Consider the following 17,952-nt stretch of genomic DNA (forward strand, 5'->3'; position numbering starts at 1 on the left):
TGATATTGCCAATATTGTTGAGTTGCGTTCCTGGGACGACTTTATTTATAAGATAGTTCATTCGATTACATGAAATCAACTTTAACTTGAGAATATTCGTCAGAAAAGATCATAACATGTAATTCGTCTTTAAAAAGACAAATACATGCCATGATGACAGTAAAATTCTCCTGTTAGTGATTCCATAGTAAATTATGAGGGAAAAACCAGGAAAAAAAACCTCATAATACTATCCCGACATGGTAAGTATTTGATCTTGCATTTAGTTTACCTTCAATAAATACCAAATTCCGATTTTATATGTTTGTTATTTAAAAAATATAAATGATGTATTCTCTATATGTTACTGACTTACCAATACTGGTATTTTCTTTTTAATAACTTCCTCTTTCAATATGGGTAACCAGATCCTACTACATTCTGCCGAGGAATTCGCGACACAATTGGTCTCATTTAGCATAATTAGAGCCGCTTCTTTGATTTTTCTCTTTTTACCATCCGTTTATTTTTTTATTTAAATGCATACTACTGTGTTCCATATTAGGATCACAGCATATTTCATATTAAGTACATATTCCATATTAGGTGCAAAATTTACCCTTTTCATATGTCACTTTTTGACTATCCCGGTATGCAGATTTTCCTATTTTTAATATTAAAATCTGATATATAAAACATTAATGTGTATTTATGAATATAGAATCACGCATTATTTTAAGAAACAAAAAAATTACAAACCAAATACAAAACGGTATTCCATATATGGCGCACTTCCTCTACTATAGTAGAAGCCACAGTTAGAATGCAGTGTTGGTCTTAGGGCGCGCAGCGATGCTCATGTCGGCACAGTGTGTCGTAGTTTGGCGATAGACTAAGAAATCAGGGCCATACGCGCTTTGTTTCAAAAATCTTTGCTCATTAATTTAACTGAGTTAAAAAAGAGAATAAACAAAAAAAAAAGAAATTACTTCTATAAAAAAATGCTTGTATACATAAAATATCTAATACCTCGTAAATACTTATATACATATTATATACAAAAAAAATGCAAGTAGTTTACACTATACGACACGATAAATATATCGATTCAATTAGAACCAAAGAAGCCCATCCCAAGTTTATAACAAGAAGAAACAAGCCCATCTCTACCTAGAGATGAAACATCCACAGATTGCAATATTAGAACGCACTACGGAAGATTAGTAAAACCTCCCATTAAGCTTGATCTCTAACGAGGGAGATGTTATATATTAATCCTGCATCGGAATAGTAGACACTTCGGAAAAATATTAGACAGCCTTGGGTGAGGTTAGGTTATGTCGATGAACAGCTCAGAATGTCCACGCTGCTATGATTAGTTGAATTATATGTAACCGTTTTATAAGTAAATAAATAGTTATTTTTTGTTAGTCTGTGCTTCATTAAATACACAACAATAAAAAGGTACCATAAAACGTTATACTTGTTTGGCATAAATGCTAATGCTAACCAGAGTGGCTTTATGCGGCCCTACGATCCTATAAAAGTGCGAGACCATGTTAGTCTCATACTGCACTTAACGTGTTAAGCAAATTATAATTATCTTCTCTCTTTTGTCTTGTATGATAATCTTAAAAGCGGGCAAAAATATTTATTAACTTATTTGAAATTAAAATTCTAAAAATATTTCTTTGATTTCAGATAATCCAATTCTTTGCGATGCTGCCCTACCAGACATCGTATCCATTATGGAAACGAATCATACAAAAATTATAGGAATATCACATTGTCCACCGCTAAGTGAACAACCTACAACTTCCAAACCGAACGCTTTCCTAGGATACATTCCGGAATCATCAATAGGTTTGCACTACCCTGGTATCGAACACAACAGACCAGAATATCAAAATGAACAAGCTAATCAGAAAAATAGCATACCCACTGTGCAATCTGACGTGACATTAAATGCTAAGTTACATTATAATATTCAGAATGAACCTTTAATACCTAACGAACCTCTAAAAAAGGATGTTGTGCTTAATGTGCAAACTTCAGCAAGTAATGATCAAATTCACAATCCATTCAGGGTATTAAACGATACATTGAATGTATCTACAAATAAAAGTGAAATATTACAGTCAGACCAAGCACAAACTTTCGATCCTGTAAAGCAAGGTCAACAAATCAACAAATTAGCTTCAGAAATCGAAGAACTTCGAACGAGAATCGACGAATTAACGTCACAAAATCAAATGTTGATGCACCAGAAATTTAACAAAAACGATAAACTTTCGGAGCTGCAGAAGCCGTAAATAGATTTGAAAAATGATTATTATTAATATTAACTTATTACTAGTCATTTAATGCTACTTCTTAGAAATTTTTAGTAAATTGCGAAAAAAACAAGCTTCTCGGGTCAACTAGCACTTCAGCGCCACGGAAGAAATTATTTGGGATAAACAGAGATATAGTCCAGAGGCCAGCGTTATTTAGTGGCCGATCAAAGTCCACGAAGTTTCAGAGTGTATACTTAGGGAGAAGTTGCCCAAGAGTACACACGTAACATATTTTTCCCATTATAAAATAAATGGTTACGTTTTAATTATCAAATAAGTAAAACTGAAATATGTAGGGAAAGGGTGTACAAAATGACATACATTTTTAAAAAACCGAACACAAACTAAAGTATATGAAACACTTTGTACAAGATTTTAACAAAGTATGAGAAAATATAAACTTTCAGCAAAACATATAAAAATGAACAAGAAAAGTTCATTTTACCCCACCTGGCGTTCAAAATGACACATTAATAGCGATTGATATTCTCCAGTCGGTACAAAGCTCGCAAACAAACATTTTTGTTTTCTTGTCAGCGGCACACTTAACATTAGATTTATCTTTTTGGCGAATAATTAATAAAAAACCCAAATTCAAATTAGTTATGTTATTTTCCATACTTTCATTAAACACATAGAAACTATTTTCTAAATTTATGTTGTTGACATATTATGATAAGTAGAAAGGTAGTAACTTGGGCGCATTTCAACCTTTGACCTCCGCAGCTTGAACCGTATCCTCTTCGGCATATAATTATTTTACTATGAAACTTACTTCGCTCTAATCTAAAGTTTTAGTAGCTATAAACAAATTATATGCTTTTTTTAATAAAAAATATCTGTTTATAATTTTAATCACTTAGTTATAAATAATATTTAAATTAATTTTCCTTTAATTTGAGCTAATATAAAGTTATTTTACTCAAAATTCAATCGAGTTACAAGCGAAAGATCGCCTAAATGCCGTAATTTTGCAATATCGTTGCACTAATTTCGCAATACCTCCGGTTCTAATTATTGGAGCAAGGTTTATCAAACATTTTGTAGTATTTTTAAGGAACGAATTTCATGTTTTAAAAATGAAATATGTTATTTTACAAATTATAATCATTTAAACAATTAAATGTTTATAACAAATTCCAGTCACTTCCGACGCAAAGAAAGTTTGAAATTCAAATGCAGCGAGAAAAATAAGAATATACTCTGAAACTCCGTGGATTTTGATCGGTCACGAAACTCACTGGGCCATAAACTAATATTTATATTTTGATTTTAGTTACATTTTTCACTGAATACCAAAATGTGACTACTTGGTACGATAAATAGGTATTTTAATTTACCTTATTCAGGTTTGAGTTCTCTAGTTTTATAGTGAATATTTTAATTTTATTGCATTGAGTATTATTTTCTTGTGACATTCTTTATCTGTGAATATTGCTCTTCTTTTTTTAAAGCTTCATATACAGTTTCTTTAAGCGATTCTAATATGCGGACATAAATCATACTTGTGTCGTGAAGTTTTTTTATTACATTGATTACAATGGCCTACATTTTTTTTATGAAAAAGTGTTTTAAGTTTAATAGGTGTCCTATAGTAAATGGGATGTGCTGATTACGAATCCATGCTTAGTTTTTTTAGAGCACGTCAGGTTTTCAAGAAAAGCATGTTTGAAATTTTTCATAGAAACTGAATTGTTCTTAAAAAAAAAAGAATTCAGTATAACCTACGTTAGACAATGTTTGGTTTTTTTGAATAAAGCCGTTCTCTTTATGGATTTTTGTGATCGAGTCTCCCTTCAAGGTCCATCAGCCATCATTCTTATATCCCATCTTCCTTGGTAACATCTCTCCATCTCCTTTATATCTTAATGGAACCTCTCTCCTCGCTGACAACTCCAAGATTTCCGGGAAAATAATCAACGTGGAAATCCAGAAAATGAAGTTTGACGCTCATATTGCATCCTAGTTTTTTTTATAATTTTCGATCATGTTGGCTACAATTTCATTATAGTTTGGAGACTTGTTGTTTCCAAAGAAACCTATGAGGTTTCTATGACTTCTACGAAAGAACTCCATGCTTCAGATTCATTCTGGGTCATTGTATTCTGGAACAATCTGTCCCATTTTAAGATTCGAAATTGAGGGCCTACAAAAATTCCTTATTTAAGTTTAGCTTCAAAAAGTGCAGGAAATTTGCCGCAGATATTTAAAGCAGTCACCTTGTTTATCTAAAGCTTTGGCAAACTGCTTCATCAATCCTAACTTTATGTGAAGAGGAGGCAAAATAATGTTGGGTCAACTAGTGTATCACATTGCACATTTTTTTTTTCGTGATATGTCTTTCTCTGAGTGGTCACTCTTTCTTAACGTAATGTAAATTTCGTGCTCGACTGTCTTACTTGCACAAAAAACATGGATACTTTGTGAATCCAGACTGCTAACCAAAAGCGTGGATATTATTTTGAGATATCCACAGAGTTGCCAACGATATTCGCTATACTTTATTTTATTTAGCAACAGCTCAAGATTCTCAGATGTTCCTTTGAGATGCACGGAGTGAGCAACAGGCACTGAGGCATAAGTATTACCATTGTGCAACAAGACACCCTTCAGACTTCTCTTAGAAGAATCAATAAATAACCGCCATGGCGTGGAATCGTAATTGTCAGTTCCCAGTTTCATGACTACTTCAGGAATATTATGACAATACACCAGTGAGCCCTCTTGAGAAAAATATTCTTCTTTCTTCTTTTGGTGCCTATCCTCTATGGATATTGGCAATCACGTTGGTCCATACAACTTTGTTGACAGCTGCTCTAAATAGATGTATGGTAGTCATTCCTGACTACCATGTTCCGCGAACTCTTTTTCACGATGCCTATACCACGAAAATGTGGTACCTGAAACCAATAGATTTTTATCTTTCAGTCGTGATCCTAAGATTTGTGCAGCATCCTTCGATAGGCCCAAGTCTCTCACTAAGTCATTTAGTTTAGCTTGTATGAACTTTTGACTATGAAATTCAGACCGCTTCTATGTAATCAAAACCTACATTTCGAAATACGCTACAGAATGGTCAAGTGCTACATATGGTCCATCTTGCTTTATGGCATGGAAACGTGGACTTTGAAAAAAAACATCTATTAACAAACTTGAAGCATTTGAAATGTGGTCATTAAGAAAGAGAACTCTTTAAATTAATTAAAAAACGCAAGATTGGTTACCTTGGGCACATATTGAGAGGAGCAAAATATGAAATACCTCAGTTAATCCTACAAGGGAAGATCGAAGGTAGGAGAGGAGCCGGCCGCAAACAATTATCCTGGTTAAGAAATATTAAAGAATGGACAGGAATAAACAATACAGGCGAGCTGTGTCACGCCGCCAAGAACAGAATTCTAGTAATGAGATAGTCGCCTACGCACTTTGGTGTATGGCATGTTAAGAAGAAGAAGGATAAACTTTTGAGGTTGGTCTATCTCAGGATTGAATTCATCTTCATCGGTTTTTTCATCTGAACTTTTATCTGATGATTTCTGTTGGATGGTGTGAAGAAAAGGTGAAGGAATAGGGATTCCTGGTCCATCAGATACAGGTCGTTTAGCTGAAGGTGAATCAGGATATTGAATTTTGTGTTTAATTTTTGAATTGAAACCCTTGATATCGCAGGAGCAAAAGTAGCAATCGTCTCCATGGTTTTTTGGTTCCCTCCACACCATAGAAATGCTGAAGGGTAAAGAGTTACGTATAGCTTTTGTCCATTTTCTCAGTAGTTCGAAATACTGAGAGCACACTTTGTGTGGAGCCCCAAGTTTATCCTGATCACCAAGCTTTACACCGAAGTAAGCGTGATAAGCTTTCTTTATAAAGTCTGTTATGTTTCGTTGATGCTTTCCTATTGTTAAATCACTACACACGTAACAAAATATATCAGGACTGTTCTTACACTTTCTTGATGACATTAGGCCGCGATAAACACTCATAAAACAGAATACAACTCGATGCCACAAACAACTGACGTTAACTGTATTTACGCAATAAACCTGCCGGTGACGTCAAGTTGAAATTAACATTTCATTTAAATGAAATTAACATAATGTATTAAAATATTTTCTTTCGAAATACAATATTTTAAAGAAATAATTTTAATGCAATTTACGAAATATCAATAAAGCATTTTTTTGAGCTTGTCCATAATATCTCACAAGGTTTTTTTAATTTTGTGAAAAATTTTGAAGTGATGGGCTTAAACCGAATTGATATTCAGAATCAGCGTAGGCACCCGTATTAGCTAAGGACACATGTCAAACTCAAAACACCAAAAATCATGTCGGCCTGTGTTATTATGTGCTTGATTCAGGGTACTTTTCTCTAAAACCAAATAGATAGACTTGGGGTTCGTTTTTCTTACTACAGGATATTACTTACATGCGAATATAACAAATTTCAGTCGTTCTCGTGGTTGATTTTTTATTGCTAATTTAAAAATAGATTTCGCTACCTGTTACTATTAAACTTACCTATTTTATGTTCGAGGTCGAACTTCTAGAGATACTTTAATTTGACCGTGGCGCTCAAGTGGTGTACACCCGTTACACGCAATGGGAGACAAAGTGCCTTTAACGCGTAGTTTTTTGAACCGTAGAATATTAGAAAGTAGAACTAATAAAAAGTGCCTGAAACCACCTTAACGAACACGTCACGCACTTTTGTTTTCTAAAAGTACCTGTATAATGTATATAGACTTATTTACAAAAAATTCACTTGTTCAAGGTTCAAATTGGCACTGTGAGCAATTATTTGTTGGATTTAAAAATGTATTTATCCCGACCACAAATCATAACAAGAGTAATGTGATATATTAGGTGAATTTATTATTTTGACTAGTGCCATATTTTACAAATCACGATAAGTTTTTAAAGACTTGAATAATCGATAAACGATAACTGGTCGAATATATTTTAATTTTTGTTTAAACCAATGGCCTACAGGTCGATTACCATTCCTATACTGACATTAACATCCATAATGCTAAAAACACCCTTTACTAAAAACATTAATTCTTTTTTATTTGATGATTTAGATTTCATGCACTACTGAGTCTACATATAATACAGTAGATTTATAAATATAGTGAATTTATTATATTAAATGTAGAAATGTATAATTTGAAGTTAAGCTCGGTAATGAGTTAAGAATAGGACAAATAGGAGAAGCACAGGTGAAGACCAAATAAGGTATGTGAAATGTTAAAACTAGGAAAAGTTCCTTCACACGATTCGAGTTTTGTCAAACTAGTCAAATCCAAAAAAGCTTAGGTACGTTGTACAAAGGGAATTTTTATTTCTCTGAAGTAGTGTTGAAGGTACGCGATAGATAAAGTCGACGTGGAAATTTTATACAGCAGTACGTTTTCCCACATGTTCCCAATACCTTCTGTTTCGTAGTTTAAAATACCAATACATCATAACAAACCTATTGACATCCATTATTCACCGTTACTACAAACTAAGTATGGCTCTGGGCTAAATATAGAAGTGGGCATAAGTCAGCTGGAAAATTTGTAAAAACAAATTTTTGAAAAAAAAAACACATTTAGGAACTTTGGTTTTATTTCATTATAACGCAAAAATATGTATTTACAATAAGCCTTCAAAAAATAATGCGAGCGGGTATCGCCAGACCTTAATTGAAAATATCTAACTCGATTGTTATAAAGTGTATGAGATCTTCGACGCTTTCGACCGTATGTGCAAAAACTTTAATATTAAGCATGTCCCAGATTGAAAAGTCCATAGGAGTAATGTCTGGCCACCTTGAAGGCCACGGTTCGTTTCCACCTCTACCGATCCATCCAAGAAAATTCTGGCTTAGGAAAGCCCGAACTTTCAGACCAAAATGCGAAGGGGTGCCGTCCTGCTGCAAATTGATGCTTCGTCCTTGCAATTAAACTTGAATTGTGTTCGTCACTTCCATAAGATTCCTCTTAATATAATGTCGACTAGTCTCATGATTTCGTAACAGTACAAACCGATATCTTTTATAATCCTACGAAGTGTGTGATATGGTATGCCAAGCTTTAACGATGTCCGTTTGGCGGAGAAGCGAGAGTTTTCAACGAATTGTTACGCTGCTGCCATGGTATTCCCATCTGTACGTACCGAACGTGGTTTGCTTTTACGCTTTGCAGCTTTAACAGTACCGGTCCGTTCAAACTTTTTGGCTAAATCCACCATGTAATTGTGATTCGAAAAACATGCAGTAGGCCATCTTTCGGTCAAATCTTCTTTAATAGCTTCGTAATCGTGATATTGACAGTAAAACTGTTTTAATAAAAACACACGTTGTTCCATATATACGCATATATTTTCTATGTAGAAAAGTCTATTATGATAGAAAATATAACAACCGCAGTGTTTCTAGCTCTATAATCTTCATCAGTATTGTATGTAAGTTACTAGGTTCACTAATATTTTAGTGAAGTCAAAGGAAGATTTATTATTTAGCCAGAAGTGCTGAAGTTATTTTTAGTTAAAAATTAGAAAGTTACATGATTATGTAACATTTTTGTTAAATTATTCGATCCGTTATCTAGTGTTAAATAATTAAATAATAAATGATAAATCTTTGTAAATATGTTGGGCTTTTTAGACTATAGGATTTTCTTCTAATAGGAAATAATACACGTATTTTATATTAATTAATATTTACATATATTAAAAATGTTTTAAATCCAAAAGTTAATGATTTCTTACACAACCTTTATCCCTTTAATTGTGTTCACTCTTGATATTTTTCTATGCAACATAAAGCTGTCCCGATTATTACCAAAATCGCTCCTAAACAGGTACCTAAAAATAATGAAAGCATTATTAGGTAAAATACGAATAATACTAACACATGCCTACTACTATAAGCAGCCCCTGAATTTACCAGGAGACTCACAGAAATAACCAATCTCACCGATTATTGACAACGATTGTTCGATAAAAACTACTACTATGCAAGGTAAAATCATATTTTACCGTGCCAAAAAGGATATCCAGCCGACTAAAGAGAATCATAGTCCTCTATGTTGTGAGGATATCAGTCCTCACAACATAGAAAAAAAAAGCAACATTAGAGAACGAACTTGCATACTCTTACAGACAATACCGAGACACCTGAGGGATCTCGGCAATACTTATTCGGAGTTCAAAGGAAGATAAGGGAATAGGTTGCTGAGACTCGCAAGATCATCATATAACGGAAATCTCCACCTGAGGGAGAATTGATTTGAAAAAGGCTGATAAGCGAATGGTGTCTACCAGAAATACTCCAAATCTATTCATAGCAGAGCAACATCCTAAAAAATTGTCGAAGTGTAAGTTAAAAAACTGTTCTAATGGAGATAAAAACAGCAGTGATGCTGTTTTTATCAGCAGAGACAATGGTGTCCGAAAGTGAAATAGAGTTCATAAAAAATGCCCTAATTAAACTTATTGTTGAATCTCTATGTACTCCCCGATCTGAGGTCTATTCATAAACTTTAATGGGTACTTTCGTTGTTTACATGCTGAAGAAGAATCCTTTAATATCACAAGAAACTGTCTTGAAAAACAAAACGGAGAATAAAGGCTAAAGGAACTCCCTAAATCCGAATGTGTACTGGCGTACTTTCTACAGACCAAAAGTGGGAATCTGATGGTGCATTAGCCCATCTTGGTAAACAAAATAAAGGACTGAAGGCAGACCACTGGATCATCCCAAGTCAGCCGTCGATGTGAGTCTCCGGGTCGAAAGAGAGTCCGAGATAGAAATGAACACGCTACACTGGAAGCCTTATAAGCAACTCCATCATCCTAGTTTTATGCAGTTATTGTTAAATCTCTATGTACTCCCCGATCTGAGGTCTATTCATAAACTTTAATGGGTACTTTCGTTGAATACATGCTGAAGAAGAATCCTTTAATATCACAAGAAACTGTCTTGAAAAACAAAACGGAGAATAAAGGCTAAAGGAACTCCCTAAATCCGAACGTGTACTGGCGTACTTTCTACAGACCAAAAGTGGGAATCTAATGGTGCATTAGCCCATCTTGGTAAACAAAATAAAGGACTGAAGGCAGACCACTGGATCATCCCAAGTCAGCCGTCGATGTGAGTCTCCGGGTCGAAAGAGAGTCCGAGATAGAAATGAACACGCTACACTGGAAGCCTTATAAGCAACTCCATCATCCTAGTTTTATGCAGTTTGATTGAAAGAAATATATGCAAGCTGGGGACAGTGAGTCAAAGTCCTTCGACAATCACTTCTAGGCAGGAGACCGAAGAAAAATACATTCAATCGGAAGAAATGCCACAGGACAATAAGCTGGACATCCAAAATAATAGGTACTAAATTTTAGGGGACAAAAATATCCTACCAAATACTAGGTATATGGAATAATGTATCTTTTATAGATCTAAACTCTGTGAGCAGAGGAGTTGTTGATTTTTGTCTAGAGCACAGCTCTTTTGGTGGAGTTTAATGAAAAAACAGGATTTGGTAGAGATTTCTCAAGACTAAGTGCCAGAGATAAATATGGTCTCGTCTGATGCAAGAAGTACAAGAGAGATATGTACATTATAAAGAATAAATTCAAAATCAAGAGGCAAACAGTGAATGTTGTTATCGAATTTGCAAACATTCAAGAACAATAAAAACACAGTTGAGTCTGTTTCAATTTTGTGTTCAATATTTGTGTTGGTCTTTGTAGTCAAAAAAAAATGTGTTGTCTATTCTAAGTTCGTTATTCGTGCAGAAGTTTATCATCAGTTCCTCATTTTCGTTTTTAACATTCTCGTTATATTTTTACTTAATTCCGGATATTACTTGATTGCCTATTCGTTAAAATCCCCCAATATTCATCTTCCCTCTGACTTGAACTACTATTTGTTGTAATTTGTCATAAAACGTTTCCCTTATTGTTTGTTATTTTCTGGGCAGTATACTCCGATGATATTCTTTCTTCTCCATTTTTATCTTTGCTGTTACAATCCTTTCTGACATGTATTAACACCCTTTTATGTGATTTTTGTACCTTTGGTGTATTAGTAAGGCTACACCTTCTTTGGCCCTGTTTTTTTTGTACTCCACTGTACGAGATTAGTATGTATTTACTTAATTTTGATTGTCCTTTTCCTATCTTATTTGTTTCCTGTAGAGCGCAAATGTCTATTTGTTTCCCTTTCAGCACTTGGGTTATTTCTTGGTCCTTTGAGTTGAGCGATCTGATATTCCATGTAGTAATCCTCATCTGGGTTTTAGATATTTTTCGCTTGTCCTTTTTTCTTGTCGTGGTCGTCTTCACAGTATCAATCGGGTTCCGAGGCTGTACATTGTTTCTTTGAGCAGTATTTGTTTTTAATATTGGTAGGTTGCTAACCTTGCCAATCACCCTGCACATTTTATCCGGGCTTGGAACCGACTGTGGTAACCGCAGAGATACTCAATCCCCACCACAATTACCCCAGGCAGTGTTAGGAGATAAAACTGAACTATAAAATTATCGGCCCACTTGCCTGTTAAGCAGTATGTACAAACTCTTCACAAGAAAATATCAACGAGATCGGATAACAAACTAGACATGTACCAAGCTAGAGAGCAAGTGGGATTTCGATCACATTTTGGCATCAATGACCAAATTTAAAAAAATCTTTAAAAATCCATAGAATTCAACAGACATCCGGTGTTAATTATATAGAAATGCGTCAAGCGTAATAAAGTTGCACGAAAACAATAACGGAATAAAAATTTAAAGAGGTGTTATGATAGGGTGACATACTATCGCCAAAAATTTTTAAAACTGCCCTAGGACATGCTTTTAAAACTCTTAACTGGGATCATAAAGGGATACGTGTCGATGTGGAAAGATTGCACCACCTGAGTTATACTGATGACATAGTTTTACAGAAAAATCGGTTTAAAAATTAACATCTCCAAACCAAAATACATGACGAACCTCGTGCCCTAACTAACAACTTAAAAATTCAGAGAGACTAAGTAGAACTTGTTGATAATACCGTATAGCTCGGACACGAAATTGGAATACGCAAGGAAAACCAAACAGGTGGGCTATCAAGAAGAATAGCACATGGATGGACAGTATATGAAGCTCTTAAAAACGTATTTAAAGACGGTAACATACCGATTAATCTGAAGAGGAAGGTATTCAATCAGTGTGTTCTGCTAGTAATGAACTACGTTACGGAAACACTGTCCCCAACAAAAAACAATGCCTTAAAACTAAGAATCGCACAAAGAAGGATGAAGCGTTCAATAATAGGAGTAACAATAAAAGACAAGATCAGAAACTAAGACCTACGAAACTTAACTAGAGTTACATATTATGTTGATAGAGGTTGCAGATTGAAATACAGATGGCTGGCCACCTGGAAGGGTAAAAGAAAGGAAGATGGACACGCAAGTTAACCGAATAGAAACCAAGAGCAGATAAACGAAGCAGAAGAAAACCAAATACACGATGACCAGTTAATCTGCGAAAGATGACGAAAAATTACTGCTTAAGGAGTTAGGTACATAGGTCTTGTATTTTCAAAAAATAGATTTATTTTTTAATTCCATATGCAAGTATAGCACTTCAAGTGTATTCACACCAAATTTTAAGCAAATTCTAGCAACAATACCAAAGTTATAGAGATTTGAATTCTGCGCGGTCGGTACGTGTGTTCTCAGTTTAAAAACTTCAAACGCGTTTTTGTCGAAACTTTGTTTTTCTATGCTAAATGCTAAAAATATGAGACGAAAATTTATTTCAAACCTATTTAAAAACTTAAACTTAATTTTTTTTTCAATCCCTTCGTTAAATGACGAAACAATACTATAAAGATGAACTGTGCAAAGTTTCAGCAAAATCGATCTATTAGTTCTCGAGAAATCGTGCCTACCGCATGGAAAAACGGTGATTGAAAAAAAATGAAGTTTTTAAATATTTTCATCTTATATTTTTTAGCATTTTTCCGATTCTCATCGTTTTTAAAACATTTTGTTCGTATTATAAAACAACAACGAGTCGACTGATTGAAAATCGGTTCATTCAATCACGAAGCAATTCTATAAAGATGAACTGTGCAAAGTTTCTGTGCACAATTCATATGGACTATGATATGATATAGATATGAACTATATTTTCATATGGAATAAAAAAAATAAATAGATATTTTGAAAATACAAGACCTATGTAACCCCTTAAGATCATGCACTACGGATACAAAATATGGGAGGTCTATGTCCTGCAATGTTAGAACATATAGAGGCGCAAATTGCGATTCGGACCATTTCTTGGTTATATCGAAGATAAAACAAAGAATATCAATGGTAAGAAAAGAGAAAGGCGCCAAACAAAGAAAATGGAATACATATATGTTTAAAAATCCTAAAAAGAAGAATGAGTACCAGCAGAAAATAAAAGTAATATTAAGTGAAAGAGGAGAACAAAACAACATTGAAGAAGAATGGAATATCATCAAAACGACAATTACAAATATGGCAAAGGAAACATTAGTGAAACCTCAGCTTTGGCTTGAGGTGAAACCTCAAGCCAAAGAAACGATGAATGGTTTGACCAAGATTGCCAACAAGTAATAAATAGCAAAAATATAGCTAGACAGAAATGTCTACAAAGGGATTCCCGATCGAATAGAAAGGCATATGAAGAACTCAGAAAAGATGCAAAGAAAATATGCAGAAGGAAAAAGAGAGAAATGTTGAATAGAAAAATACAACAAATTACAGATTATAATAACAGAAGAGAGGCTAGAAAATTTTACAAGGAAATCAAGCAATGCACCCAAGGATACATAACAAGATCAACAGTTTGCAAGGACAAAAATGGGGCAATTATCAGCGAGAAAGAGGAAATAATGAAAAGGTGGAAGGAGCATTTTCAAGAGCTGTTAAACCCAGAAAAAGAACAAAACGAAGATGAAGAGATAATTCACCACACAGCTGAACAACTAGTTGAGCAACAAACATTGGAAGAAACGATAAACGTCATAAAACATCTAAAAAATAACAAAGCACCTGGCACAGATGGAATAACTGCAGAACTGATAAAGAATGGTGGACATGCGCTATGGAGGCGTATCCATAAACTAATCGACCGCATATGGACACTAGAAGTCATCCCAGAAGATTGGAAAGTGGGAATCATACTTCCTATGTACAAAGGGGGAGACAAACGACTCTGCAAAAATTATAGGGGCATAACAGTTTTAAATGTCATCTACAAGATATTATCAGGAATTATATATAGCCGCCTGGAATCGTTTTCGGAGGAGATTATTGGTGAATACCAATGTGGCTTCAGACCAAAGAGGTCAACTATTGACCAAATACATATGTTAAGAGGTATACATGAAAAATGTGTTGAATATAACATACCTATTTACAACTTGTATATCGATTTCAAACAGGCGTTTGATGGAGTAGATCGACAAAAGATGTTAAAGCAACTATCTATGTTAGGGATACCCAATAAGTTGGTTAAACTTATACGAATGACTCTGGAGGGTTCCAAAGCTATGGTGAAAATAGATGGAGATATGACGCAGGCCTTTGATATTGAAAATGGAGTTAGACAAGGGGATGCCTTATCAACAACACTTTTTAATCTAACTTTAGAAGGTGTTGTTAGAAAACTGGATATAAACGGCTGTATTAATACAAGATCTATGCAAATATGCGCATATGCGGATGATGTTGCCATAATAAGCCGCAACAAAAGTGTATTAAGCGAAAAAGTTATAGAACTGAAACGAGAAGCTGCTACGTTTGGTCTATATATAAATGAAAGCAAAACAAAATATATGGAGTGCACAAAATCGAATGAACATGAGAATCTGAAGGTAGACAACCATACCTACAAATATGCTTCCACTTTTCCCTACCTAGGCTCAATAATAAATGACAACAACAACATCAGTCAAGAAATACAAGCACGGATTCTTAGCGGTAATAAGTGCTTTTATGCATACAAAGACTTAATGAAAAGTAAGTTACTGAATCGTGAGTCTAAGCTGAGAATCTACAAAACAGTAATTAGACCAGTGGTCACATATGGATGTGAAACGTGGACCCTCTCAACCACTGATGAAAATCACCTGAGAATATTTGAGCGCAAAATACTAAGGAAGATATTTGGACCAACCCAATGCAGCGATGGTTCGTGGAGAATTAAAATGAATCACGAGCTGGATGAACTAATGCAGAGCGCAGATATTGTCAGATTTGTAAAGTCACAAAGACTAAACTGGCTTGGTCACCTAGAAAGAATGCCAGATAATCGAGCTGTAAAAGTAGTCCAGAGATGGAAGCCCCAAGGAAACAGAACAAGAGGAAGGCCCCGTAAAAGATGGATAGACGACGTAGAGAGGGATCTTAAAACCATGAACATCAGGCAGTGGCGAAGGAAAGTATCCGACAGGGTAGAATGGAAGAACATTGTTAAGCAGGCCAAGACTCACAAAGGGTTGTAGCGCCATTAGAAGAAGAAGAAGAAGAAGAAGATGTCCTGCAATGGACCTAAAACAGGCTGATGATGATGATGTTGAAAAACAGAAGTCCTTTGAAAGCATAAATTGCTGTTGTTTTCACTATCAGACCAACAACTTTTTACACCATCAACGAAAATGTTTTATGAAAAGTTTGAGTAACTGTACATTGTTTATAACAATAACTGTTACATGTTTAATTTCAAATGCAATGCAGTTAAAATAAGTATTATATTTGCATTTAATTTTAATTATCTAATAAACCATTTATTACCTTTCTTTGGTATTTCTCCTTCTACAATCCACCCAGAAATTGCAGTGAAAACAAATGTCAGTGAGTTTGCTACTGGTACAGCCAATGTTAAGTCTGATATATTAAGCGTTATGTAAAATATTACGGACCCTAATTGGTTTAACAACATGGGAAATAAATACTGAAACATGTCAACGTAAATTTAAAAATACTACTGTACAGTGAGGTAAAATATTGTATATTTTATTTTCAGTCTAGTTTTTTAACTTCTATGATTTATATTGTTAAATATTGTTTACTGGAAAGTTTTGCATATTTTACAATTTATTGCACTTAACAGAATGTGTAGATATATAATGTACCTGACAATTGCTCAAGTGTGTTATTTCAGTGAGGGAGATGGGATAATGAAACCAAAGATTACAAAATACTGCCTAGTAAAATGATGATATGTGATTATTTGAAATTTCTGTATACATGAAATCGCATACGTAATGTACTGCAATTTAGGAATGAATTACTGAATTCACGTTAAGAAAATGTATTAAACAAAACAATAAGAAAACTTATCTTAAAGAGATCGGCTTAAATCCAAAATGTCCTCCAAGAGTTCTTCAGTTTCTTCAACATCATAATATTGCCTGTTTAGAACCTTCAAGAGCACATACAAACTAGAAAACTAACTGTAGGGGAATGTTGTCTTACAAATGAAACAAGAATACTATTCTGAAACTGCTTTCTTGTGACATGTCTAATTTAAAGAATTTGTTCACATGGGATTAAGCCACAAATTATAATTAAAATTACGGCAGAAAGTTCCTTCTAGAAATAATACAGCCTGTAGCATCCAAGCTAACATATTTTATCAAAAATTCACAGCAGTTTTTGCAAAAACTAGCAGAAATAGATTAAATTGCAACATGCTAGTCAATTTTGATATCATCAGTCTTTTCACCAATGTACCATTGGAGACAACTTTAAAAATAATAATAGACAAACTAGAAAGGGATGATACATTGACAACAAACTAATGCATCAACTATGATGAAGCTAGTCCATCGTTTAACCCCAATAATAACACATCTGAGAAATAAAAAAGGCGAATAATAACTGCAAACAGGTGTTATCATGGTCTATCAAAGTACTTAGCTAACAAACGTCTGTCTAAAAAAACTCAATATTACATTTTTAAATGAGACAAACAGAAAAATTAAAGCTGTGCCCCACAATTTGTGAATTTTAAGTTGCTAAGGAAGTAACACAGAATCCATATATACAATTAGTTAGTTTATGGCGTTTTCAGAGTATATGAGTAAATTTATGTGTAGAAGTCAAAAGAATAAAAACAATTAATACAAATTTTTAATTAAGTACCTCCAAATTTGTTGCTAGAAATTTGATTTCCAAGAGAAATTGAAGTATTTTAGAATCAGCTGTAACTTTTGTAATTCCTCGAGATTTTTTCTTGATAATTGGATTTGTTGCGCCCCACAACAAACCTGTTGTTATTAAACATGCTTAAAAGATAATTAATTAATACATTAAAAAGTTAAATAAAGATTTATCTAGGTACCTACCTATTTGTAACAACATAATAAAATTCTAAATTCGGAATTTTACATTTATTTGTTTATTTATTTTAATATGTGCATTTAAATCTCAGATATAGAACTATTTTAAACAGAACATTTTATATAGAACATGTTAAATAATAATTCTTTTTTCTTTTATTTGGTTGTAGTTTTCATTTTCATGGTTTAATAAACATACAACCAAAATACAACTTCTAGTTAGACAACTTTTAATGATCTAAATTCAACTTCTATAACTTCCTTTACCTTCAGGCCTTCA

At 33.8% G+C, this 17,952-nt stretch overlaps 2 protein-coding genes across 2 annotated transcripts in view; one reads left to right on the plus strand and one right to left on the minus strand.

The window, feature by feature from the left end:
- LOC140441941 (uncharacterized) overlaps positions 1 to 9,054 on the plus strand; it is a 91,173-nt gene extending 82,119 nt beyond the window's left edge. Inside the window, exon 7 of the mRNA XM_072532951.1 lies at positions 1,681 to 9,054. Coding sequence (XP_072389052.1) covers positions 1,681 to 2,291 — 611 coding nt within the window. The 3' untranslated portion in view covers positions 2,292 to 9,054. The remainder of the gene's footprint in view (positions 1 to 1,680) is intronic.
- On the minus strand, positions 2,906 to 17,904 carry LOC140441944 (transmembrane protein 234 homolog). The gene is made up of 4 exons (XM_072532954.1): positions 17,679 to 17,904; positions 17,476 to 17,618; positions 16,123 to 16,282; positions 2,906 to 9,166 (listed from the first exon to the last, which is right to left on the minus strand). Exons 1-4 carry the CDS (start codon positions 17,692 to 17,694, stop codon positions 9,096 to 9,098), a joined length of 390 nt encoding a protein of 129 aa, XP_072389055.1. The 5' UTR covers positions 17,695 to 17,904; the 3' UTR covers positions 2,906 to 9,095.
- Positions 17,905 to 17,952: the final 48 nt, after the last annotated feature.

Source organism: Diabrotica undecimpunctata, chromosome 5 (assembly GCF_040954645.1).
Source record: "Diabrotica undecimpunctata isolate CICGRU chromosome 5, icDiaUnde3, whole genome shotgun sequence".
NCBI classification, from domain to species: domain Eukaryota; kingdom Metazoa; phylum Arthropoda; class Insecta; order Coleoptera; family Chrysomelidae; genus Diabrotica; species Diabrotica undecimpunctata.